At 40.1% G+C, this 27,581-nt stretch overlaps 1 protein-coding gene across 1 annotated transcript in view; it reads right to left on the reverse strand.

Moving 5' to 3' along the window:
* Positions 1–3,229: 3,229 nt before the first annotated feature.
* LOC105750101 (immunoglobulin superfamily member 1) overlaps positions 3,230–27,581 on the reverse strand; it is a 38,992-nt gene continuing 14,640 nt past the window's right edge. The window contains 14 exon segments of the mRNA XM_031961784.1: positions 3,230–3,355; positions 4,695–4,975; positions 5,402–5,701; positions 12,842–12,971; positions 17,507–17,623; positions 17,989–18,026; positions 18,135–18,211; positions 18,378–18,405; positions 18,516–18,623; positions 19,065–19,352; positions 19,796–20,095; positions 20,794–21,093; positions 21,398–21,697; positions 24,032–24,307. Of these exon segments, the coding sequence (XP_031817644.1) occupies positions 3,230–3,355; positions 4,695–4,975; positions 5,402–5,701; positions 12,842–12,971; positions 17,507–17,623; positions 17,989–18,026; positions 18,135–18,211; positions 18,378–18,405; positions 18,516–18,623; positions 19,065–19,352; positions 19,796–20,095; positions 20,794–21,093; positions 21,398–21,697; positions 24,032–24,307 (2,669 nt within the window).

Consider the following 27,581-nt stretch of genomic DNA (forward strand, 5'->3'; position numbering starts at 1 on the left):
TCGACAATCGATAGAAGAATGCATCACTCTCTAATTACTTATCTTAGGGGAAAAGAGGGGGGAACTTAAATAATGCGATAAAAGCAAGGAAGAAAAGAAAAGTAAAAAGCAAAACTATAAAATCAGGACAAGATGTTCCCATCTGATCATTGTACTGGGGAAGGTGCAGAAAATAAAGCAAAGGGAACTGGTAAAAAATAGAATGCATTCAAAAAGATTAAGATAATGAAATGGAAGATACGTAATGTTGTATTTATTTTTAAAAAGAGTAAAATTCCATTTGGGGAAAAAAGAATGAGAGTGTGGATAAGTAAATCAGCCACCCACACACAAGTTATTCCTTAGAAGAAAAACATTTAAAAAACATGAATGATTTAGTGAATAAAAAAAAATTAGGAGCTCCTGTCTTGCCATAAGAAATATCCAGAAGAAATGTTTGTAACAAAAATACATTAAACTGAAAGAAGTTCATAGACAACAAATCCATATCAATATTATTATATTATCCTAAATGTCAGCACCGAAATTCCTAAATTCTATTGAGCTAATGATAAGAATATCTTCTCAGTAACAAAGTAACATGAGGCAATTTCATTGTCTCTTGCTCTGTTTTGGATACATGGAAACAAAAATGAAACAAAAGAGAAAATATAGATCCAAAGACATTGCTGGAAAAGGTACAGCTAAAATACATATGGTGACTTCAAAAGGAAATTTCAATTGTATGTGCACATCATGCAAAAATTACCTTGTATAAATCCCTAGAATGTGAAAAATTCTTGCAAAAATTCAGGAGCAGTAAAATGTATTCTTTATAGACCATAATAGTAAAAATTATAAATTGGTTCAGGGTTAGAAAAAGATCCAGACTCACATAAAGCCTTAATAATGAAATCCTAAATTATGACGAGTTGAGGAACAAATCAGAGAAGTAATAATTTTATAAAAGAAGATGATGAAAAGCCATACCAAAATGTACTGAGATACGGCTAAAGCAGTCTGCATGGGAAAAGGCATGTGTCTTTAAAGATATCTTAACAAAATAGGAAAGAAAAGGATTAAATGAATATTCATTAAAGATTAAAATATAAAATCAACATATATTAAAAGCCATAAAAGAAAAGACATAAAAAACACAAGCGGAACACATAAAGTAGAAAGAAAAACAATCCCTAGAAATGATTAATGAAATTTAAAGCTCATTCTTTTAAGGGACAAAATGGGATGAATATTTTTTCCCCATTTCTCTTATGTTGTATTTTATTTCCTCACAGTTACACACAGAAACATTTGTTCTAAAAGAAAACAGACCAAAAATGCCCCACAGAAAATAAAGCAAGGAAAAAAAAATATTTTCTATTCCAAGAGCACCAGGTCTTTTCTGAGGATGGATAGCAATTTTTAAAAAATAAATCCTTCAGAATTGTCATGTATCACTCTATTGTTGAGAATAGTTGCCCTTCACTTTTTCTCATCTTATTGCTGTTACTTTATACACAGTATATTTCATGTTGCATCAGCTCATAGAAGCCTTTTCAGGTTTTTCAGAAGCATCCTACTAACCATTTTCTAATAGTACAATAGTATTCCATCAAAATTACATATTTCAGTTTGTTCGGCCATTCCATAGTTAATGGCTATCCCCTTGATTTCTAATTCTTTACTCCCAGAAAAGATCTGATATAAAAACTTCTTTTGTTTTTGTTTTTGGTTTCTCTTTTAAATACAGACCTGGGAGTGTAATTGTTAGCTCAAAGGGTCTGCATGGCTTTGTGGCCCTTTGGACACAGTTCCAAATCACTCGATATAATGGTTGAATCAATTCACAGCTCTGCCAATAAGGCGTTAACATTTCATTTTCCCCACATGCCCTCTACCACTTGTCTTTTTCCTTTTCTGTTCTATTAGTCAATAGAAAAGAGAGAGTTCATTAGAATTGTTTTAATTTTTATGTCTCCATTCACTAGTGAGATAGAAAAATTTTTCATATGATAAATTAGCTTTGATTGTATCATTTGAGGTGTTCATATCTTTGATTAGTTAGTAATTGAGCAATTGCTCTTATTTTTATAAATTTGATGCAGTTCTCTATATGTTTGAGATATGAAACCTTTATCAGAGAAAATTGCTTTGAATTTTTTTTACAATTATATTTGCAAACAGTATTTTTCTCTAACCTATATCTCCTGTTTATTCTATTCTTTCTCTCCTTTCCCCCTATTCCTCCTCAAAATTGTTTTGTGTCTGACTAACTCTTCCCCAGTCTGCCATCCTTTCCATCACTCCCACTTCTTCTCTTATTCCCTTCTCGCATTTCCTGTGGATATGGTAGATTTCTATACCCAATTGAGTGTGTGTATTATTCCCTCTTTGAACCAGTTCTAATGAGAAGAAAGTTCAGTCACTCCTTCTTACTTTCCCAGTTTTTTCCTCCACTGTAAAAGCTTTTTCTTGTCACTTTTACTTAAGATAATTTCCTTTATTCTACTATTTTCCTTTCTCCCAGCATATTCCTTTCTCAGTCCTTAATTTTATTTTCTTTAGATACCATTTCTTCATATTCAATTAATAATTTTGGTATATATATCTAAACTGCCCTAATTTGAGAAAGTTCTTATGAGTTATAAGTATCATCTTCCCATATAGGTACATAAACAGTTTAACCTTGTGAAGTCCCTCTTGATTTATTTTTCCTGGTGACTTTTTTTTTTACATATCTTATAATGTATCAGAAAGCCAAACTTTCTAATCAGCTCTTTTCTTTTCCTCAAGAATATTTGGAAATCCTCTATTTCACAGAGTATTCATGCACCACTCAGGGATTATAATCAGTTTTGTTGGTTTGGTGATCCTTGGTTTTAATCCTATCTCCATTGCTTTTCAAAATATTTTATTCCTGGGCAGCTAGACGGCACAGTGGATAGAGCACCAGACCCGAAGTCAGGAGTACCTGAGTTCAAATCTGGCCTCAGACACTTAACACTTCCTAGCTGTGTGGCAAGTCACTTAACTCCAGGAAAAACAAAACAAACAAACAAAATATCTTAATCTATGTCCTCTAATTGCTTAATGTAGAAATAGCTGTATCTTCTTAGATTTTGTCATCATGATTATTGAATCGTAAATTTCTGGGAAAGATTCATTAAGGAACAGATGAAATAAGGGTGAGGAAGAGAAGAGATAGAAGAGAAGAAGGGAGAGAATTCCTTTGCAAAAAGTACCTAAACCTTCAGTTCATATTGGCATAGAGAGTGGCTTCTGTTGGTGTCTTCTTGGGGTCAGTTTTCCTCTTATTCAATGCTCTTATGTTCAGCTGAGTGTATGTCACTCCCTGTGGATTGTCGGCCACGGGAAGCTGGAGGAGAAATAGAAGAGGGAGAGAACAGTGATGAATTAGGAGTAGATGTTCTTAATCTATTTCTGTGTCATGAAATCTTTGAAGACTCATCTGATGAAAGCAATAGATGCCTTCTCATTTTCATATTTTTAGATACATGAAATATACCTCATAGAATTATGAAGGAAATAAAGGGTATTGAAATACTGTCATTGAAATGTTATAGAAATAGTCACAATAATTTAAGATATCCTCATTTTAGAGTCATTCAGTGGTATTCCTGGGGGTAGAAGACAGAATGGGGTTAACTCACCAATGATCCCCTTGTTGTTTCCCTGGTCTCTTCTTTATCTGAAGTGAAGAATAGATCCCATCATTTCCACGCTCCCAGGATCAGGATTCCCTTCTACTATTCCTTGTCCCCCCACTCCCCACCAGGATTCTGTCATCTCCCTGAACAGATAACTTACATGGCCTTTCCTCTCTGGGTGCCTCATCATGATGGGTCTTGCAGGTATTCCAAGGAAGACAAGAGCAACAAAAACAGCTACAGTAGGAAGAAAGGGAGGAAATGGGATAAGAGGCTAGAATTCACTCTCAGATTTTCTGCTAGCATTTTCCCTTCACCAGAATCTCTGCTTGAGAGACTCTGGGTTACATGGAAAGAGGAAAAAGGGCACAATGGGAGGCAGATGTGAGTTTCCTTACCTTCTAGGGATGCATCCGTGCAAAGATCCTGGTGAGACACACATGGGAAGGGAAAGAAGCAAGGTCATGGAAGATGTTAGAGGAAGAAGGTTTAATCCTTACCCATCTCTGTTTCGTCCTCTTTTCCCCAAACTTACCTAGTAGTGCAAGCAAGAGAAGGCAGAGGAGGAGGAGGAAGAGAAAGGAAGCACAGCTGAGGATGATGATGAGATTGTTACTTGGCTCTGAAGATAGGTGAGGGGAGAGAGGAGTCATCATGAATAATTGTGCTAAGCAATGCCCACATTTCCATAATACTTGCCACTACATTTTCTTCTCTTATTCCCTTCTACAGCTTCCCATCACCACGACCATCAAACAGTTGGGTACAAATTATGCAGAGGGAGGGTTTATCTTTTGGAATATAGTGAGATAGACAGAAACCCGAATAAAGATGCATTTGTCAAATATGACATTAGGAGGAATGCTTCATGTCCCAGCTCACACGTTGGGTCCCCATTAGCCAGGAAGTGAGGACTGGGTGAAAGTCTCTATAGATCCTTACACTATGTTTTCGGCCAGAAACAAGGCCATGCTTTCAGTTCCTTGCAGGGGCTAAGGAATGGGGCAGTTACCAGTACCTTCCTGTTGGGGTCCTCTCACCTCTTACTAGAAGCTCCAGAGCATCACTAGACTGCTTCCAGAGACTTTCATTGGTGCCCAGCTGATAGCTGCAGCTGTAATTGCCAGAGTCCTTGGAGGTTACATGGGTCAAGAAGAACCTGCCCCGGTTTTCATGGGCTTCCATGCTGTGCAGTATTCCCTCAAGTCCTTCCTTGTACAGAGCAAACCTAGGAATCCACGAGGGTCCCCAGCAAAGGAAGATCACATTGCTCCCTGAGGCTACCTCTAGACCAGGCCAGGCTGAGAGGGAAGGCTTGGGGAGTGCATCTGGAAACACAAATAAAGACCCAAGATGCTCAAGATCCCCTCCACAGCTGTGCTGGAGGTGGGTATAAGGGGAACCAAGATCATAGAGGTCTCTGAAGAATTCCTGACCAACCATTCCATTGATTCTGACCATTCATTGCCCTGAGTCTGTTTCCCTTAACAGGGGTAGATTCTAAACTCCAGAGGGTCTTTGGTGCTGTCTAGGAAAATACGGTTGTTCCTCCTTCCATTCTTGTCCCTTGAGCTTGGTGCATTTCCTGAGCTGGTCCATCCTTCCAACTATGTTTTCCACTTCCTAAAGGATAACCAGTCTTTATCCCAACCTCTCCTTTTGCTGTTAAAAGTGCCCACATTCTCTGGGCTGCCTTTTAATCTTAACTTTCATTCCTCTATTTTTTCCCCTGGAGAACTTGAAGACATTCCTACCTGTCACCCACATCTCTAAGGCATCACTGGGCTCCGACACTTGGTATGGATCCATTCTTTCAGAGTAGACACAGGAGTAGTTGCCAGAATCCTGGACCCTCACAGAGAGGAGGGGGAAGTAAGCCGAGGTGCCAGATGTGCTCTGGCTCTGCAGGGGCTGAGGGCTGCCCACCTTCAGCAGAGTGAATGTCGCTCTCCAGAGTGCTGACTGAGGGGGCTGCCTGCACTGGAGAGTCACATGCTGCCCAGGCGCCACCACCAGGCCTGGGAGGGCTGAAAGCGAAGGCTTGGGCAGAGATCCTGATAGGTGAAGAATGGGGGGGGGGTATCAGGACACCTGGGTCAAGTCCCTGTTCTGACTCTCACTTTCTGTGTGACCATGGTTCATTCAATGGGTCCATCTGAGACGCAGTTATCTCCTCTATAAAGAGGAGATTATTGCTCTCTGTAAAGGAGCAGGTATGAATAAAAGATGTCTATCGTCTTTCTATTCACAGCCAGCTAGCAATCTAAGGAGACTGTCACACTGCAGGGACTTCACCTAGTCTATGACCTCATGCCTCTGATGACTTGGTAGGGAGATCATGGTCTTTTCCTTCTCATTGGAACCATCACAGTCAGGCTCAGGCATGAATCAGGGTCCAGGAGAGAGAAGGCTTATCTCTGGGTTTTGTTCCTCACTTTTAGGACTGGACAAGTCCTTTCCCCTGGCAGGACCTCATGTGATCATTGGTAATGGGAGGGTTTGGCCCCTTTCAGCTCTGGTTCTCTGTGCCTCTTCTACCTCCTAACTCAGAGCTCACCATCAACTTTTACCTAAGATCCCAGATCACAACAGAACTATCTCATGTCTTACAAGATCCCTGACTCACCGGCCCCGGAAAGATACTTTGGTGCCCTTGACTCTGGGACCCCTGTCGGGCGCCCAGAGCAGAGGGGTCACCTCAGCCTTACGGGGTCCCCACCCCTCATCTTCCCACCACCCGGGGCTCTGGACTCGTTCTTCCAAGGCTGTTTCAAAACATTTAGCTCCCAGTGTCCTCGGTCTGACGGGGAGGAGGAAAGTCCCAGTCTTGGTTTGGCTGTAGGGCTGAGGTTTAGTCTTCCACAAATTATTCCTCCTCAGGAGGAGCGGAGGCCTTGTGCGGGGTGATGTTGGTCCTGGGACCACAAAATTTTGGGCCCATGAGGTGGGTCTGGGTAGTTTCTGAGGGGAGGTGCCCTGATAATGGATGTCTTCTAACCCCTTTAACACCCTGACAGGGCCAGCAGAAATCTTGTTTCTCGTCTCACACTTTCCCTTAGGTCCTGTCTGAGTGGACAAACCTTTTAAAAGGCCCTAAAGTGAGATGGCCCCGGGGGTTCCTTAGCCCTATTTTCCCATCCTTAAAATTCCCTTTCCTTTTTCCCACTGGTTTTGGGCCTCTATGTGGGGAAATGGAATGGGGCCCAAGGTTCCTGACATCCCCACAGTCCTTCAGGCTGGACTAAGATGGGATCTCTGGGGGTGGTTTCTTGTTGTAGTAAATACAGCTGTAGCTCCCGTTCCTAGGCTTCACAGATGGTGAAAATTTGCACTGAACCCTGCAGGAATCTGGGTGAGAAACCTTTGCCCAAGGGCAAAACTTATCCTGGTGGGTGGACTGGGCAGCCCAAATGGTCCTTTTTTCCCCGGAATATCAACTAGGTGAGGGCCATTTGGGTTTGGGGAGGACTCCTGAGAAAGGAGGAAGGAAGAAAGTTAACGGTCTGATCTCCCCAATTCCATCCAATCATTCCATGAAAGATAAGCAGGAAAAGGTGGGAGGGGTGGGTCGGCCCTTTCGTTTTTGTGTGGTTTCTCTTCTTTTTATATAATGGTTCTCTCTAGCAGGTTTTTGGGGGAGGTTTCGGAGCCCTAGTTTGGTTTTAATTTTTTCCAACTCTTGCAGCTTGTTTTTGCCCGCTTTTTAGCCTCCAGCCAACACAAGATGGAAGATAAATGAATCCTCCACCTCCGAGAATGGGCGGGACTTTCCCTCCTCCCAAATTAATCTCCTAAATTAACCAAACATTGTTTTAAATTTTAGCAATATGGTCCCCTCTTTAAATCAATTTCTAAAATGGTTAACATTGTTTAAATTCTAATACAACATTTAAGGCCTGGGGTACTTGGTACATGGGCTCCTTGGTCACTGAGAAAGATGTTCTGGGCCCCAGAAGGTTGTGAATCTACAGCACAATGAAGGGAGGGAGCAGGTCACCCTTTCGTATTTGTCCCCCTTCTTACTCCCTTCAAGGGGTCCAAGTCTGCCTAGCCAGGGAGGAAAATGGACTCTTAAACTTTGGAAAATTCAGACCCTTTTCTTTAAGATTTGAAAATCTCTGTCTTCTCTTCCCAATAACTCCATAACTCTGGGAGAGAGAGAATTTCTAGATTCCCAGGCCCCAATTTCCCCACACTGTGGCAGGTCCTTGTCTTTCACTCCTTTCCAGCGGAAACCAGGGGGCTGCTGAGGGACAATAGGCTCCTTCTGACTTTCTTTTCGCATCATTCTTTTCATTTATCGTCATTCCTATTCCTGAAGGGCAGCCCAAAAATTTGGGAAGGGGTCCCTTGCCCTGAAAGATCATAGTCCCAGGGATGACGGGGTTTGAGCTCAAGCATCCCCATTGCCCTCAGACCATTGAATTAGCTTCATGTTGAAAGGAAGTGAGTTCAGAGGCCAGGACTTTCCCACAATCACCTCACCAGCATCTAAGGGGCAGATGTGTGAATGGTATTTCACAGCCACCAAATCTTTCTTCCTTCTCCCTTCACCACATTATTTTCGATCACAAGCCAAATGGACAGAAGCTTGGGGTGTTGAGAAGGGCCCAGAGCTAGCGTGGATCCAAGAGAGAGGTAAAGATGGCATGCTGAGGAGGACCAGGACTTTGCCACTTGATGCCAGCTGGGACAGCATCCTGGGGCAGCCAGGATCTGAGCTTGGCTTTAAGCCTGTATAGGAAAGTGATGAGTGAAGGTGGAAGGGCTTACGGCAGGAGGGGTGGAAGGCAGAGGTGGGACATGATGGGGGTTGGGGCAAGCATCTGTCCAGGCTGATGGGAATGTAGGGAGGCCAGAAGGGAACATGGGGCACAACTAATTGGCGTGTGGCATAAAAAAAGAAAAGTTCTCTAGGGAAAGTTTCCTCTGTGCAGGGTGCCCCTGCTCCCAAAAGGCCTTTTGTCTGAGGGAGGAACAGCCTGGCTTATATGGCTGAGTCACCTAGGGATATTGAGCAGATGAGGGGAGATCTCTTAAGTCCCCAAAGGTCCCACCCGCTCATTCCCTCCTACTGGGCCGTTTCTCCATCTTGAAAACTCATCACTTGACTCTCCTCCTGAAATTATTGAAGGGAAATATTTCTAAACTTTATAATCTTAAACTTTGGTCTGGGCGGTGGTCTCCCAAGGCTACAGGTTCGTTGAGGGGGACGTTTGCTGACAGTCTTTCTTTTACCCATCGACTCTCTAGAGATGGATCTGGGGCTCCTCTCCCAGGACTGGCTTTCCCCTCAAGGATGGTATTTCCGCACCCCTCCCCTTACCATCGGGGCCCGGGGTTCATTACTCTGACCACAAGAGCCCCTTTCCAGAGCGGCACCTGTAGCTTCTGGCATCTCTCAGTCATCTCTTTCCTGGGAAACAAAATCTCCTTGACCACGAGTCATTCTCTCCCTCTGGCTTTTCATCCTTCAAATGGAATGTCACTCCCCAGTCGGCCCTGGCCCTGAGGGTACATCTGCTCCCTTGGTGACCCAGGACTTGGGAGGCGGGGTGGGTCGGGAAGTTTTAAGAGGGGAAAAATTTGACTTTTGGTTCTGGAAGGTGTTTGTTCTTCCCACATCCTTTCCCCTTTCTTTCTTCTGTCCCTTTTTTTCCTCCTGTTTAATTGGGTAGTTCCTGGGTTATTTGAGACAAAAGATGGGCATTTGCTTTTGGGGGGCCCTCCCAACCTTGTGCAGACAAAGCCACCCGGGGCCCCAATGTTATGGTTTCCCCCTGCCACCCACTTTTCCCCCCTTTAAACAAAGCCCTTGGTTCTCTAATTCCATTTGATTTAAAAATCGGGGATCCCGGAAAGGGGACTAGGTTGCTTTTTGCCCCAATGATTCTGTCTCCTCTTTGGCCTCCCTTCCTTCCTGACCAGTAGCCAATCTTAACAATGTCCTTTTTTTATTAATTTGGAGACCACCAGTGAGAGCTATCATGAATAAATGGGTCCAAAGCCCCAAACCCCAGTCAGAACGGTTTTAAGGACTGGAGGCTGGAGGATTTTTCCCCTGTTTTCAAACCAGGCCCCAAGGGTTTCCCTTATGGATTTAAAGGGGACCAGGCTAGGTTTTTTAAAAAAGGTGATTTAAAAATTTTTTTAAAACAAAAAACGAATAAATAAATGGGCTTGTTTTTAAAACCCCAAAAGATATCTTTGGGTCAGTAAACTCCCTCTTCTTGAGGAACAAAATCCACAAAAAGCGCCAGCAAAGGATTGGCCAAACTTCCCCCAGCCCTTGGGAATGTTCGTTTTCCAACTTAGGGGTGCTGTGGATGACAATATTTCCCTCCAATTTTGGCAGGTTGAACTCATCGCAAAGACCAAACAAAGAAAGGGCAAAGTTTCCTATCCTTTTAAAGTAAACTTTCTTGGGGAAAATTTAAAAAAGGCCCTTTTAAGGGCCTTTCCCCAACGGAAAAAATTTTCCAACAAGGGAAAATCGGGAAATTTAAGGTTAAATTCCCCCCATTCCAACGTTTGAAACAGCATGGTCTTAAGAAAACGAAAAAATGCAATATGGGCTGGGCCCTAATTGTATTTAACGAAAAAACTATTTAATGGGTGGCAAAGGGGCCAAAATTCACTGGCTTACATTTTGGGTATTTGGTTTCAATTTTTCCTTTGGGCTTGAAAAATTTGGGTTTAAACAAAGATGGTTAAAGTTTTGAGGAAATCGGAATAATTTTTACCGGGGGTCAGCAACTTCAATTTCTCCCGGAGTTTTCCCCATTTAAAGGTGGCACCCCTTGAAAAAATAAATCTTTGAATTTTATTTTGCATGCCTTTTCTGTATGGGTCTGAAATTCCCAAAGAAAAATTTTGGGCGTTTCCTTTTGGAGGCTTTAAAATTAAAGGGAAAAATAAATATTTTAAAAGAATTTTCAGGGAAATGAATTTGATTAAATAAACCTTTCAATGTTTGGGAAAAAGTTTTAGAGGGGCCAAAAAATGGGTGGGGGAAAATAAGGGCCCAAACAAAGGGAAACCTTACCTTTTTAAAATAATTAAGGGTTTGGGGATCCTGGAATGGAATAGTACCTTATGTGGTCAAATAATGAGGTTTGGGCGGGGTTGGGTTTTTCCCAGTTTCCCAAATTTAAAGAGGGGATTTTACAATTTTCCCCTGTGGGAAAAGGAATGGAAAAAGATTGGGTAAAATTTGATTAGGTTTTCGTCTGGGCTAACCTGCTGGGAAAAAGGGGTCGTAAAACCTTTTCCGGGAAGGACAGGAAAAACCCCAAGCCTTATCTCTCCTTGTTTCCTTCTTTCAGGGAAAAGGGGTTTCAGGATAAATTTCCCCACAACTTTATAAAATTTTTTTTAATATTCTGTGGTTTTTGGGATATTATATTCAAAGGAGAAAGGGCAACAAACCTTGTATAAGGAAAGGAATGGACAAAAATTTTCCATTGGGGGTTTTAGAATTGAGTCCAATACCCCAAATTGGGGCCATGGTTTGTGGAAAAAAAAAATTATGGGGAAAAATAATCTATTTTTTTCTCCTTTCCCATAATGGTGAAAAAGGGAAACAAGAAAGCAAAATTGGGAAGATGAAGTTAAACCCATCCCTAATTTTACTTTTATCGGGTTTAAGGGTTTACCTTGAGAGTTGTTGGCAAGGCCCATCAAAACAAAGGGGGGGACTGAATTTGATAATGAAAGATCTAAGCAGGGTTGAAAGGAAAATTTCAAATTCCTATCTGAAACTTCCATTTATTTAGATTTCCCCAATTAAAAACCCTGCATAAAAAAAAATTAGAAATGTTAGGATGGTTTTCCTTTGAAATTAAATTTAGATAAAAACTTTTTCAAAATATTTTATTTTTTTTATTTTAGCCTTTTATTTGGAAAGAGGGAATTTCAGCAACTTCCAAACCTCTTGACTTTTCCTTTCCCCTCAACCAAATTTAAATATTTTAAAATTAAAATTGTCCTCTGACCCTTATTTTCTGCAAAAATCCCAAAAGGGAAAACGGGAAACAAAAAATGAATTGGAAAAAGGGGATTAAGGAACAAGAAAGTTTTATCTAGGTTTTTTCGGGCATACTGGTTAGTTCATTACTCCATTAAAGGGTTGGTTATTATTGGGGAGGGGGAAAAGGGTGGAAAAGTTTTTTATTAATGTTCCTGGTCCTCTCTTTCCCCATTTCCCTAATTCCCCAAGGGAAACCCAAGAACAAAATTTAAAAATTTCAAAAAAAAATTGATTCCCAAGTCCCCATTTATTTTACCCTGAATAAAAAATTTAAAGGCCCCTTTTTCTTTATAATTTTTGGGGGAACCCATAGAAAGCGGAAAAGGGATACGTTTGATAATTTTGAGATGTTAAACTTTCCTAAAATGTTGGTTGAAAAAAAATCTAATTCCCATTTTTCCCCCTTAACAATCTCATTATTTTTTCCCTTTTTTTCCCCAGGTTTTTTACCCAATGTTATAAAACCCTTAAAAAATCTTTTTTAAGGTCTGGAAATTAAATTTAAAATAACATAGATTCCTTTTTTCTTTTAAAAAATTTTTTTTTTTTTATTTTAAAGGTTTTTAAATTTCAGGATATTGGGGTTCTCGCTTACTGCAAATCTTGTCTTTTCCCCCCCCTTGGTGCAAATTGAAGTAGAAATTTAATTAATTATTAATAGGTTTCCCATTTGGTATACCTGCAAAAGTTATTTTTTCCTTTTAAAAAAAAAATTCCAGGGCCCTCACAAATAATTGTAACATTTTGCCTTGGTGGGAGGGAATCAAAATAAAAATAAAAAAGTTAAGAATTCAATTGCAAATTTTTTAAAGTTAAACCAAGGGTTCAGAAAAGCACCATCATTCCGTAGGTATTTTTGAAATCTTCATCCCAAAAAAGGCATAGTTGTTGAACCTCTAATGTTCTTTGGGCCCACCTAGAAACAGGCTCCTTCTTTGTCCTTTGAGTTTGGAGCTATACTTGAGCTGGTCCATTCTTCCACCTTTGTTCAAATCTTTCTTTAAGACTCTCAGCCTTGTTCCAATTTTTATCTCAAATAGTCAGACCAGCCCAGAATAACATAAGATCTCTGTTTTCTTAGCCTGACTTTCAAACTTGAAATACAAATTTCTATTTTATATCTTTAGTACATGGAGACACTCACCTGTCATCTAGGTGACATCACTGGGCTCAGATAACTGGTGGAGAGTCATTCTTCTAGAGTGGAAACAGCTGTAGTTGCCAGCATCCTGGACCCTCACAGAGAGCAGGGAGACCTTAGCCAAGGCTTCACCTGGGATCTGGATCTGCAGGAGCTGAGGGCTGCACACCCTCAGTAGAGTGAGTGTCACTCTTCAGAATGTTGATTTAGAGGCCTTTGTGTACTGAAGAGTCACATGCTTCCCAAGTTTCACCAACAGGCTTGGAAGGGACAAGAAGGAAGTCTTGGGCAGAAAAGTTGATCTTGGTCATATTTCTACCTTTGTTCAAACCTATCTTAGAAACCCTCAGTGTTTTCCCAATTTCTATCTTATAATTATTGAATCAAGCTAGAACAATGTATCTTAAATGCATTCCTTCCCTGCTTCACAAGCTTGAGTTCCATATCTGTCATCTAGATCTCTAAAACCTCACATGTTTCAGAGATTTGAAAGGAATAGCAAGATTTGAATATTCTTGGAGTCCTACCAGATTCCTTTTATGACACAGATAGGGTGCTGATAACTAAACCAGGTAGGGTGAAAACAGAAAGAAAATCATAGAGCAATTTCCCTAATCAATATTGATGCCAAAATCTTAAGTAAAATATTAGCAACGAGATTACAGAAAATCATCCCCTGGATAATACACCATGACCAAGTGGAATTTATACTAAAAATGGTTCAATATTAGGAAAACTATCAGCATAATCAACTACATCAATAACCAAACCAACCAAAATCATATAATTATCTTGATAGATGCAGAAAAAGCATCTGATGAAATCCAACACCTATTCTTATTAAAAACACTGGAAAGTATAGGAATAAATGCATTTTACCTTAAAATGATCAGTAGCATCAATTTAAAATGACCAGCAAGCATCATATATAATAGGGAGAAACGGAAACCATTCCCAGTAAGATTATAAGTGAAATAGGGCTTCCCACTATCACCATTCTTATTCAATATCATATTAGAAATCTTGGCTTTGACCACCAGCCCTGAAGTCAGGACAATCTGAGTTCAAATATGGTCTCAGACACTTAACACTTCCTAGCCGCTTCCCAGGGCAAGTCACTTAACCACAATTGCCTTAGCAAAAAATAAAAATAAATAAAAAAATCTTAGCTTTGGCAATAAGAGAAAATAAGGAGAATTAGAATAGGCTATGAGGAACCAAATTTTTGCAGATGATATGATGGTATCCTTAGAGAACCCTAGATAATCAACTAAAAAACTACTAGAAACAATTTACAACTTTAGCCAAGTTGCAGAATAAAAAGAAATCTACAAAAAGTATCATTTATGATAATCTTTATATATTACCAACAAAGTCCAGTTGCAAGAGATACAAAAAGAAATTCCATTCAAAATAACTGTCAATAATATAAAATACTTGGGAATCTATCTGCCAAGGGAAAGTAGGGAGCTATATAAAGACACCTACAAAACATTTTCCACACAAATAAAGTCATATCTAATCAGTTGGGACAATATCAAGTGCTCATGGGTAGGCTGACTGAATACAATAAACATGCTAATACTACTTAAATTACCTACTTATTTAGTGCCATACCAAGCAAAATCCTAAAAAAAATATTTTCCAGACCTAGAAAAAATAGTAACAAAGTTCATCTGGAAGATCAAGGTCAAGAATTTCAAGGGAAATAATGAAAAAAATGCTAATGAAGGTGGCCTAGCTGTGCCAGACCTAAAACTATATTATAAACAATCAGCCATCAAAACCATTTGGTATGGGCTAAAAAATAGAGAAGTCGATCAGTAGGACAACAGGTTAGGATCACAGGACAAAACAATGAATGACTATAGCAGTCTAATATTTAAAACCCAAACAACTCAGATTTTGTCATAAGAATTCACTATTTGACAAAAACTGCTGGGAACATTGGGGCAAAGTATGGAAGAAATTAGGGTTCAACCCACATCTAACACCACATATCAAGATAAGATCTAAACAAAAGAAAGACATAAAGGGAGACATTATAAGCAAATTAGAAGAACATAAGATAGTTCCCTCTCAGATCTGTAGAGAAGGAAGGGATTTGGGTCCAAAGAAGAACTGGAACTCATAATTGAACAGCCGGTAGATAATTTTGATTATGTTAAATTAAAAAAGTTTTTGTACAAACAAAACAAATGTAGACAAGGTTAGAAATGAAGCAATAAACTGGGAAATCATTTTTACACTTAAGGGTTCTGATAAAGGCCTTATTTAAAAAAAATATAGTGAATTGACTCTGTTTTATAAGAATCCAAGCCATTCTCCAATTGATAAATGTGCAAAAGACATGAACAGACAATTTTCAGATGAAGAAATGAAAATTAATTTTAATCACATGAGAAGTTACTCTAAATCACTATTGATCAAAGAAATGCAAATTAAGACAACTCTGAGATACCACTATCTACATCTCAGATTGGCTAAGATGACAGGAAAAGATACTGCTGAATGCTGAAGGGGATGTGGGAAAATCCGGACACTGATCCATTGGTGGTTGAACTACGAACAGATCCAATCATTCTGGAGAGCAATTTGGATCTATGCTCTAAAAGTTATCAAAGTGTGCATACCTTTGACCCAGCAGTGTTTCCATTGGGCCTATTCCAAAGAGATTTCAAAAGAAGGAAAGGGACCCACGTTTGCAAAAATGCTTGTGGCAGCCCTTTTCATAGGATTTTTCAGAGTGAGTGCCCATCAATTAGAGAATGGCTGATTAAGTTATAGTATATGAATGTTATGGAATATTATTTTTCTAAAAGAAATGGTTAGGAAGATGATTTTAGAGAGACCTAGAGAGACTTACATGAACTGATGCTAAATGAAAAGGGCAGAACAAGGAGATCATTGTTTAATGGCATCATCAATATTATACGATGATCAATTCTGATGGATGTGACTCTTTTCAATAATGATCAATGCCTGCTCCAATGATCTTGTGATGAAGAGAGCCATCTACACTCAGAGAGAAGACTATGGGAACTGAATGTGAATCACAAAATAACATTCACAGTCTACATGTTGTTGTTGACTTGGTTTTGTTTTCTTACTCATTTATTTAATTTTTTGGATCTGATTTTTTTGTGCAGCAAGAGAATTGTATAAATATGTTTATACATATTGGAATTAACACATGTTTTAACATATTTAATATATACTGGATTGCTTGCTATCTAGGGGAGGAGGTAGAGGGAAGAAGGAGAAAATCTGAAAAACAAGGCTATGAAAGAGTCAATTTTGTCAAATTATCTGTGCATATGTTTTGAACATAAAAAGCTTTATTAAAAAAAGATTTGAACTTTCTCATGGAAATGGTTCAAAGTAGGAATATAACTTAGATAATCATTTGGGTATAGAAATCTATCTTGTCCAATGGGGAAATAGTAGGGGAGGGGTGAATGAGAAGAGAGGAGTGAAAAAGGGGGAGGCAGCTGTTAGAAACAACAATTTTTTAAAAATGATGATGTGAAAGGAGAGGGAAGAACAAAAAAGCAGTAATATAGGATGGTGGAAAACACGAGGATCATAACTGTGGATTAAGAATGTAATGAGCTCACCAATTAAATCAAAGTGCACAGCAGAAGGCATCAAATATCAGAATTGTATGGCACATTATTTAGAAGAAACACATTAGAAGCGCAAAGCCAGAATAAGGCTAAGAGTCTGGAACAAAATAGATTTTGCTTCTTCTTAGTTAAAAAAAAGACTGAAGAGTGACAATTAAATTTAATAATCTTATCCAAAGGCATGAGTGGTTCAAAGAAAATCATAAATACCATTCATAATTCTCTCAAGAAGAATGACAATTGCACTATATCACAGAATTTATGGGATGAAGCCAAGGAGGGGCTTTGGGGAAAATCTACATCTCTGATAACTTTCATTCATAAAATAGAGAAATAGGAAGGAGATCTATGATTTGAGCATGTAGCCAAAAATTTAAATAAAAATTGTCCAATTAAATATTTAATTGGACTTCCTGAAAAAATCAATGAAAAAATTATTAAAATTGAAAGGACAACAACAAAAAAGAAATTTGTTTCGTTTTGTTTTATTGTATTTATTATGTTATTTCCTTCTAATGACATGAATAATAATTTTTAACATTTTTACATTCACTAAATTAATTTTTAAAATCATAAAAGATTTCTAAAAAAGGAACACTATAATATGGACACAGCTCTGAATATATGCCAGAAACATATGGACTACTGATACCCTTTTTCCCTTGTCTCACCCCCTCAAAAATTAGTGACCCCAAATCAATGTGTGTGCAATAGTTACAGGGGGTAAAATATTATTATTATTATTATTATCATTTTGCTACAAACCATGAACAAAAATGAAATTCACTCTCTGCTGGTGTTTCATAATATCAATGATGGGTTTTTTAAACTCTGAGTTGCAGATTCTCTTTTCCTCCTTCCTCCTCAGCCACCATTAGACTTGTATACTCTATCCAAGTCTATACCCCAGTGGATGTTCCTAATAGCTACCATGGTTCCTTAGCGATGGCAATGAGGGAAGGCACCTTCAAATAAGGACCAGGGAGAGGAGACAAGGTCGAAGAGGAGAATAAGGGAGAGAATTCCTTTGTGAAAAGTGCCCAAACCTTTAGTCTAAATATACAGTGTCATAGATCGTAGATTATGTGGGTATCTCTTTAGCATCCCTTTTTTTCTTATTCAAGGTTCTCAAGTTCAACTGACTGTATATCACTTCCTGTGGGTCTTCAGCCCTGGGCACCTGAAGGAGAAATATGAGAGAAAGGGAAGAGTGAGTGACTTCAGAGCAGCAATTCTTAATCTATTTCTGTTGTGAAAGCTTTGAAGACTCATTTGGGAAAACTATAGATGCCTTCTCGGTCTCAAACTGTTACATACATGAAATGTACTCCAAAGAATTATGAAGGAAATAAATGATATTGAAGTACAGTTATGGAAATGTTATTTATATATTCTCACTAATTTAAGAGATTCTCATTTTAGAGACATTGTATTGGAAGAGAGGAAATACGAAAGATCTTTTCCAACCTAGACCCTGCTGTTAAAAGTTAGGGTCAAGTTTGAAAGGAGTTTCTTGAGGTAGAAGACAGGATGGAATTAACTTACGAATAGTTCCCCTGGTCTGTCCTTGGCAACTTGTGAATCTGAGGTGGAAATGAGATCATATCATTCCCAAGCTTCCCAACCAGAATTTCCTTCTACTATTCCTCCCCCTCCCAGGATTCTGCCCTCTTCCTGATCAGATAACTTACATGGGCTTTCCTCTCTGGGTGCCTCAGAATGATGAGACAAGCAGGTACAGCAAGGAAGACATGGATGACAAAAACGGCTACAGTAGGGAGAAAGGGAAGAAATAGCATAAGCAGATGGAATTCATTCTGCGAGGTTCTGTCAGCTTCCTCTCCTCACCAGAATCTCTTTCCAGTTCAGAGGGTCCAGTTTACATGGAAAAGAAGGAACAGAGGGTAATAGGAAGAGGAGCTGAATTTCCTTACCTCTGAAGGCTGTATCCCCGCAAAGACCCTGGGAGAAAGAAATGAGAAGAAAGGAGTAAAGTCAGGGAAGACCTCAAAGAAGGAAATGGAGGTCTAGTCCTTATTATTTCTGTTTCATCCTCTCTTCCCCAAACTCACCCATAGGGATGGATCCATGGCAGAGGAATGCAAACAGGAGTAGGCAGAGGAGGAGGAGAAGAAAAGAAACACAGCTGAGGAGGAGGATGATGGAGTTGTTACTGGGATCTGAACATAGATTGGGGCAGAGAAGAACCTTCATAAATACTCAGGCAAAGGAACACTTACCCTTCCTATATAATTGTTATTAAGTTTTTCTCTTATCCCCTCTACAGCCTCCCATCCCCAGCATTTAACAGTTTGGTTCACATCTTGTTCAATGAGGGTTTATCTTTGGAATCAGAGTGAGATAAACAGAAGCCAGAATAAAGATGTGTGTGTTTGTGTGTGTGTGTGTGTGTGCGTGTGTGTGTGTGTAAAAAGGAATAAGGAAGAATGTCTGATGTCTCAGCTCACACACTGGGTCTCCATTGCCTTGGAAATGAGGACAATGTTGAAGTCTTTGTAGACTTTATCCTGGATCTCTAGAACCAAGGCCATGCTTTCCTTACTTTGTAGGGGCTGAGAAATGGAGTGCTAATTGACATCTTCCCATCATCCTGCTCTCACCTCTTACTAGAAGCTCCACGACATCACTACATTGTTTCCAGAAATTTCCATTGGTGCCCAGCTGATAGCTGCAGCTGTAAATGCCAGAGTCCTTGGGGGTCACATGAGTCAAGAGGAACTGGCCCCCATCTTCATGGGCTTCTACACTGTGTGGGATTTCCTCAACTCCCTCCTTGTACAGAATAAACCTTGCAGCCCATGAGGGTCCCCAGCAAAGGAGGGTCACATTGGTTCCTGAGACCACCTTTAGTCCAGGTGAGGCAGAGAGGGAAGGCTTGGGGAGCTGATCTAGAAGCACAAAGAGAGAACAGAGATGCTCAAGCCCCACCCCCATAGTTGTGATGAGGGAGTATGGGAGGGAAGCAAGATTGTAGAGGCCTCTGAAGATTTCCCTGACCATCAGCTCCAGCTTCTATTGACTCTGACCATTCCTTGCTCTATTTTCCTGAATGGAGAGGGATGGTCAACCTCAGGTGTTCTTTGGGGCTACCTGGCTAATTACTGGCAGGTTGTTTCTCCTTCCATTCTTGTTCCCTGAGATGTGCAATACTGAGCACGACCTTTTTTTCCTCTTTTGGTCTCTACATTCTGACACCCAATAGATGAAGCATCTTCTATTCATGATGATAAATGAGCCTGAAAATGTTTTTCTCACAGATTTTCTGGGTTGCCTTTCAATCATACCTCCCATTCCTCAAGTTTATGCCTTGAGAACATGAATACACCCTCACCTGTCACCTGGATTTCTAGGATCTCACTGGGCTCAGACACCTGGAATGGAGCCATTCTTTCATAGTAGACACAGGTGTAATTGCCAGCATCCTGGGACCCCACAGAGAGGAGGGGGAAGACAGCAGACATCCCAGCTGGGCTCTGGCTCTGTAGGGGTTGAGGGTTGCCCACCTTCAGCAGAGTGAATGTCGCTCTCCAGAGTGCTGACCGAGGGGGCTGCCTGCACTGGAGAGTCACATGGCTCCCAGGCTCCACCACCAGGCCTGGGAAGGCTGAGAGGGAAGGCTTGGGCAGAGATCCTGTGAGGTGAAGAAGGGGAGGCTGGGAGTTAGGACACCTGGCTCAAGTCCCTGTTCTGCCTCTCAGTTCCTGTGTGATTATTGCTCATTCATTGGGCCCATGTGAGACTCAGTTATCTCCTCTGTAAAGGAGGGATTAGAAATAGAAGATCTTTTTTATCTTTCTAGCCACACTTAGCTAGGAATCTAAGGAGACTGCCACATGGAGGGAACTCACTCAGGCTAAGGTCAGGCATCTGATGACTAACAGAAGCGAAGATCACAGCCCCTCCCTTCTCCTTGGGGACATCATGGACAGGTGCAGGGATCAGCCTAAATCTATAGTTCAGATCAGGGTGTAGGAGAGAGAAAGCTTATGTTTGTCTCCAGGCTCTGTGCCTCACTTGTCAGGTGACCCCCTAGACAGTCCTTTTGTCTCTCAGGGTCTCATCTTATGCTTAGTAATGGGAGGGTTTGGTCCCTCTCATCTCTGGGTCTCTGTGTCTCTTCTAACTCTTTACCCAGGTTGCATCATAATTTTTTACAAGATCCCAGATCACAACAGAAATAGCTCATGTCTTACAAATTCGCTGAGTCAGGACTGGCCCCAGAACAGATCAGGCTGTGTAGGCCCCTGCCCTTGGCTCTGTGAGGATCCTGTCTGGGCAGAGGTCAGAGGGTCACATTCAGCCTTATTCTGGGGTCCCCACACTCCTCACCTGTCACCACCAGCTCCAAGGCCTCACTGGACTCTGTTTCTCTTCCTGAGGCTGTCTTATCCTTGTAAGTACATTTGTAGCTCCCAGTGTCCTCAGGTCTCACAGATGGGAGGGAGAAGCCAGTCCAGAGAGTTTCTGAGTCCTGGCTCTGTAAGGGCTCCTGGGATCCAATCTTCCGTAGAGTGAAAGTCACCTCTTTAGGAGAAGCCAGCCTGGGCCTCGAACACCAGAGAGTGATGTTGGTCCCTGGGGCCACCACAAGGCCAGGCTGGGCCCACAGGGTGGGTCTGGGTAGTTGTCCTGAGGAGAAAGAGGTGCCTGAGGTCAATGTTAAATGTCATTTCTAGATACCTCTGCTAACCCCCAGAGAGGGCCAGCTGAACTCTTGTTTTTGTTCTCACTTGCTCTCTTAAGGTCTATCTGAGTGGAGAACACCCCTATTATCCTGGGGTCCATATCCTGCTTATCCTGAGGTTACAGAGAACAGTAGAGGATACAAAGGTTTCTTCCTGCCTCCCTTCCCAAATCAGCCCTTCACAATTCCCTGAATTTTATGTTGTCCCCATAGCTTTGTGGGTACTTAGGGATTCCCATGACTAGTCACCAAGTACAGTCAGCTCCATGGCTGAGCTAAGATGGGATGCTCTGTGTGGTGGTATCTTCTTGTAGTAAATACAGCTGTAGCTCCCAGTGTCCTTGGCCCTCACAGATGGAAGTGAAAATTCAGTCCTGGGCCCTGCAGGAATCTGTAGCAGTAAGGGCTCCAGGCTCTTTGCATCCAGCAGGGCAAAGCCATAGTCCTTAATGGGGGACTGTTGGGGCATTTGGCACCAGATGGTCACTGTTTCCCCTGGAGATATTAAAGAGTCAGCAGAGGCTTCAATGTTGGGTTTAGCGAAGACTCCTGAGAAAAGATGAAGGAAGAAAGTTAATGGTCTGATCTTCCCAATCCCATCCAATCATTCCACGAAACAGAGCCAAGAAGGGGGAGGGTGGGCTGAGGTTGCCTGGCCAGGCCCATTTGCACAGTCCTGCAGACCTCTTGATGACTGGACTCTTGGCTCACCTTGAGAAAGATGTTCTGGGCCCAGGAAGGCCATAAGTGATGGAGGAGAAGTATGACCTCTCACAACTTCCCCTCTTCTTACCCCCTTCAAGGGGCCCACATCTGGTCCTATAGCCTAGACCTATTGGAACAAGGAGGACCCTAATGCAAATCACTGGAAATTTAGAACTTTCTCTAAGGTTTTGAGGTTTGCAAAACTGTATTTTCTCTTCCCAATAACTCATGAGTGCAGATTTGACAGATCTACAGATTCCCAGGTCAAGTATTCTGCTAGAGGAGGATGGGTACTTCTAGTCTCTGTGGTGAGGAATTATGTTTTCTCTGCTTTTCTTGTCCTTGTTCATCCTCTGTCAGTTATTCCCTGCTCAGTAAAGAGGGAGTCTCAAAGATTTATTGAAGATTTAACCGTTACATTGATGCATTGTTGGTGGAGTTGTGAACGAATCCAACCATTCTGGAGAGTAGTTTGGAACTATGCTCAAAAAGTTATCAAACTGTGCATACCCTTTGATCCAGCAGTGTTACTACTGGGCTTATATCCCAAAGAGATCATAAAGAAGGGAAAGGGACCTGTATGTGCACGAATGTTTGTGGCAGCCCTTTTTGTAGTGGCTAGAAACTGGAAACTGGGTGGATGCCCATCAGTTGGAGAATGGCTGAACAAATTGTGGTATATGAATATTATGGAATATTATTGTTCTGTAAGCAATGACCAACAGGATGATTTCAGAAAGGCCCGGAGAGACTTACACGAACTGATGCTGAGTGAAACAAGCAGGACCAGGAGATCATTATATAGTTCAACAACAATACTATATGATGACCAGTTCTGATGGACCTGGCCATCCTCAGCAAGGAGATCAACCAAATCATTTCCAATGGAGCAATAATGAACTGAACCAGCTACGCCCAGAGAAAGAACTCTGGGAGATGACTAAAAACCATTACATTGAATTCCCATTCCCTATATTTTTGCCCACCTGCATTTTGGATTTCCTTCACAAGCTAATTGTACAATATTTCAGAGTCTGATTCTTTTTGTACAGCAAAATAACAGTTTGGTCATGTATAGTTATTGTGTATCTAATTTATATTTTAATGTACTTAACATCTACTGGTCATCCTGCCATCTGGGGGAGGGGGGGGTAAGAGGTGAAAAAGTGGAACAAGAGGTTTGGCAATTATTAATGCTGTAAAGTTACCCATGCATATATCCTATAAATAAATTTAAAAAAATTTAAAAAAAGATTTATCCCTTACTCTCTTGAAGGGATCACAGGAGTTTTAGCTCAAACAACCCATTAGACTATCCAGCCTTGTCATTTCACAGGCCCTCAACCTGATTCCTGTTTCACCAGGCTGCTTCTAACACAGGGCAGATGGACACTAGCTTAGGGTGGTGAGAAGGTCCCCCAAATGAGTAGGTACATGAGAGTGGTGAAGGCAGCACATGGGAGGGCCAGTAGCTAGGACCTTGCTGTTTCATGTTGTCAGGGACGGCATTCTGGGTCAGCCAGGGTCTGAACTCGGCTTTAAGCATGTGTAGGAAAGCAATGGATGAAGTTGAAGGATATGAAGGGCAGGGGTAACTGTGTGGGCAAAGGCAGAGTGGTCGGACATAATGAGGGGTGATGGAAGAATTTGTCCAGGCTGATGGGAATGTAGGGAGGAGAGAAGGGAACAATGGGAGACACAACTGGGCAGGTGGGATGTGCCGGTGTGGGCATAGAGAAAAAGGAAAAGTTCATCTAGGTAAAATTTCCTCTGTAGTGTATCTTTGAGAGAACAGCCTGAGCTGTGGGAGCAGGTGGGAGAAGATCTCTGGGTTTTTAATCCTGTCCCTGAACTTCTGACCTGCTCAAGTCACTTTACTTCCTCTGAAGGCTTCAGTTTCCCCGTCTCTAAAAGAAAAAAATCATTAAATACTTGTTCTCCTATTTGCAGAATTATTGAAGGGAAAGATTTCAAGACCTTATTTATAATCTTAAATTGTGAGTGGGTGAGGCAGGTGGTCTCAGAGTCTAGGGAGGTATGGTTGGTGAGGTGAGGGGTCATAAAGCCTGAAGGTTTTCCCTGCTACTCATTGACTCTCACCAGATGAATCTGGGTCTCTGCTCCCAGGCCTGCTCTCCTTCCCCCCCCAAGACTGGTATTATCCCAGCACCCCCTCACCTGTCACCACCAGGGCCAGGGGGTCACTGAGCTCTGACCACAAGGGCCCCTTTCCAGAGCGGCACCTGTAGCTTCTGGCATCTTTCCAGTCATCTACTTTCCTGAGCACAAACTCTGCCTGTGACCATGACTCATTTCTCTCCTCTCTGAGCTCTCCATCCTTCCAGAGCTGGAACCTGTCACTCCCCAGTTGGCCCTGGCACCTGAGCGTCACATTCGCTCCCTTGGGTACCACAGGACTTGGGAGAGCCCAGAGGGTGGGTCTTCGAAAGATTTCTGAAGAGGAAACAAATTTGATTTTTAGGGATCCAGTGTTTCTCCTCCACATCCTGAAGTCCCTCCTTTCATCACCCCTTCCATTCCTTGCAATGTCACCTGTTTTCCTCACCCTGGGTGTGGATTCCTGGGTTGATTTGAGACAAAGAATGAAAAGAAAACATTGTGCTTTTGGGGGCAGGACTCACCCGTCTGTGCCTTAACCTCACAGTGCAGAAAAAGCCCTGTAAGAGAAGACCAGGTTACAACTGGCTCCCCTCTAGTCCACACTGACTTCTTCCCCAGCCCTTGCCAAAGCTCCTATTCCTCTAATTCTGCTTTGATCAGAATATGAAGGGGGATCCCTGTGAGCAGAGACTGGGTCCTGCTTTGCCCTCAATGATTCTGTCTCCTCTTTAGTTTTCCTCCCTGTCCTTCGGCTCAGTCAAAAGGGTCTTAACTTTGTCCCTCCCCTCCCAGGGTGACCTTGGAGACTCCCTGGAAACAGGAAAGTATTAAGGTCCATCGTGGGTCTTCACCTCTGTCCCAATCTCGATTGTGCAGAGGACCAAAGGTTACAAGACTGGAGTCTGGCCCAGGATGTGGTGGCCAGCACTGCTGTCTTACAGACCTAAACTCAGGCCCCACAATTTCCGCTCTTATACTGATGAAAGGGACCGGTTCTCCAAGGCTTTTTTCTTTCTTTCTTTCTTTTTAATTAGTCCCATTTTGTTTTATTTATTTATTTTTTTAAATAACTTTTTTTTAAGAACCCATCCGGAAATTTTCTACCAAATTATCCCTTGCATCACTTCTGTTATATTTTCCTCTCCCTTCCCTCCACCCTCTCCTCAATGGCAACAGTCTATACATTTAAATAGGTTACAGTTATCCTAAATACAATATATGTGCAAAAAACATTCTCTTTTGCTCAGGAAATTGGATTTAGAAGGTTAAATCCGGGGAAGAAGAACAAAAATAAAACAGTTTAATTCATTTCCTAGTGTTGTTTCTTTGGGTGTGCTGTTCTGTCCATCCTTGATCAATTGGAAAAGGTTGTCTTCTCTTTGTAAAATCCCTTCCATCAGAATACATCCTCATACGGTATTGGTGTTGGGGAATATAATGATCTCCGGTTTCTCATTTTCTCAGCATCAGTTCCAAAGTCTCTAATCCTCTCTTTTTTCCTGCTGGTCATTTCTTACAAAAATAATATTCCATAACATTCATATAACAATTTACTCAACTATTCTCAATTGATGGGGATCATTCATTTCAACTTCAAACCCTACAAACAGGGCTGCCACAAACATTTTAGGACATAAGGTCCCTTTCCTTCTTTAGTATCTCTTTAGGGTATAAGCCCAGTAGAAACACTGCTGGATCAAAGGGTATGCACAATTAGATAACTTTTTTAGCATAGTTCCAAATTGCTCCCCAGAATGGCTGGATAGGTTCACAATTCCACCAATAATGTATCAGTATCCCTGTTTTCCACATCCCCTCCAACATTCCACTTATCTTTTTCCTACCAATCACAGGTGTTAGTTATCTCAAGTTTCTTAATTTGCATTTCTCCGATTAAAATTTGATTTGGGTATTTTTCCTATGGATAGAAATGTTTTTAATTCTTCTTTGAAATTATCTGTTCTACCCTTTGACCATTTTTAATTGGAAACCGTTTTTAAATTGAGCATTTTTTTGGAAAATTTTTATCAAATTTGGAAAATTTTAATTTTTTCCTTCTAATCTTGGGAAATTGTTTTTTTTAAAAAATTTTATTTGAAATTTTTTCATTTTGGTAAAAATTTCCATTTTTTTTCTAAATTCCTTCCCTTCCAGTTGGGGTCACCAAACTTTCCAATTATTTATAATTTTCTTTTCCTGGGTATAATTTTTTTTTTTTTTGGTTTAATTTCCTTTCCAATTTCTGTTTAATTTCCAATTTCCCCAATTTTTTAATCAAATTTTATCCCCAAAACTGGGCTTTGGGTTTTTTTTAGGTTTAAAGTTATTTTGTTTTGCCTTTACTTCCATTCCACATTTATCATTTCTTACCAAACCGGGTTTTCCCTGTTTTAATAAATTTTAGATTTAAAGGGTTCTTTGATTTTTTTTCATTAATTACTTAAATTCTTGCCTTTTGTTTTTATAACTTTTTTTTATTTTTTTCTGGTACAAAATGGTTTTATTGATTTTGGCCTAAATAAATAATTTTTGGGAATTTTTATATATTTTCTTTTTTATTTTCTTGCCCATTCAAAGTTTTTTTTTATTGGTTAGCAATTAATTTTTGGAAAGGTTTGTAGTTTTTTTAAATTTATTTTTTAAAAGATTTAAATATTTTTCAAGGTGTTAGTAAATAATTTTTTTAAAAATTTTTGGGTTTTTTTTTAATAAAATCTGATTTTGGGGTTTATTTTTAAATATTTTTAAAGGTTGGTTTTTTAATAATTTTAGTAATCTCTGGGTTTTTTAAGTATAATAATTAGCAAAGGGTATTTGGTTTTCTACCCTTTTCCTTTAATTTTTTACCTTTTGAAGGTAGTTTCTTAAAATTTAAATATAACGAAATGGGCAATTGTTTCCTTGTTTTAATTTATTTTCTCCCATTCAAGAGCTTCTTCGGTTTTAAATGAACGTAATTTTGGAAAACCTTTTTCCAATTTAATTTTTAATGGTGGAGTTGGTTTTTAAATGTTTCTCTTTAATAATCATATATTTTTTCTTTTTATCTAGAATTTTGAATTTTTTTTAAATTTTTTTCCCTTTGGATAAATTATTGTCTGGTTTTTGGGGATATTTTTGTAGTTTTTTTAATATTTTATTTAAATTTTAGCATAATTTCTTGGGAATTGGTTATAATTTTCTTTTTGTTTTCGTTTTTGTTTAAGTTTGCCATAAAAATTTGGGGTTTCCCTTTTTCCTTTTTTCTAGTTTAAAACCTTGGGTTTGCTTTGAAATTTGGTTTCCTTAAATCCTCGGCCAAAATTTTTTTAAGGTTGAAAAGCGTTTAATTTCCTTTTCAAAGGATATTTAAAAAGGGCCCTCCTCTGTAACTGGGAAGCCATTTTTATCTCCTTTGTGGTTCAACATTGGTAAATTCCATTCCCTTCTTATTTCTTTAATTTCCTTTCTTGGGGAAATTCTTTTTTATTTTCTTAATTTGGTTTTTCTTCTTTTTAAGAACAAGGTTTTCTTTTTTTTTTTTTCATAAAAAATTTTTTTTTTATTATTCAATAGTTTTTTTTTTTATTTCTATTTTTTTAATTTAATTTGATTAGGGTTTTAATTT

Source organism: Sarcophilus harrisii, chromosome 3 (assembly GCF_902635505.1).
Source record: "Sarcophilus harrisii chromosome 3, mSarHar1.11, whole genome shotgun sequence".
Lineage (NCBI taxonomy): Eukaryota > Metazoa > Chordata > Mammalia > Dasyuromorphia > Dasyuridae > Sarcophilus > Sarcophilus harrisii.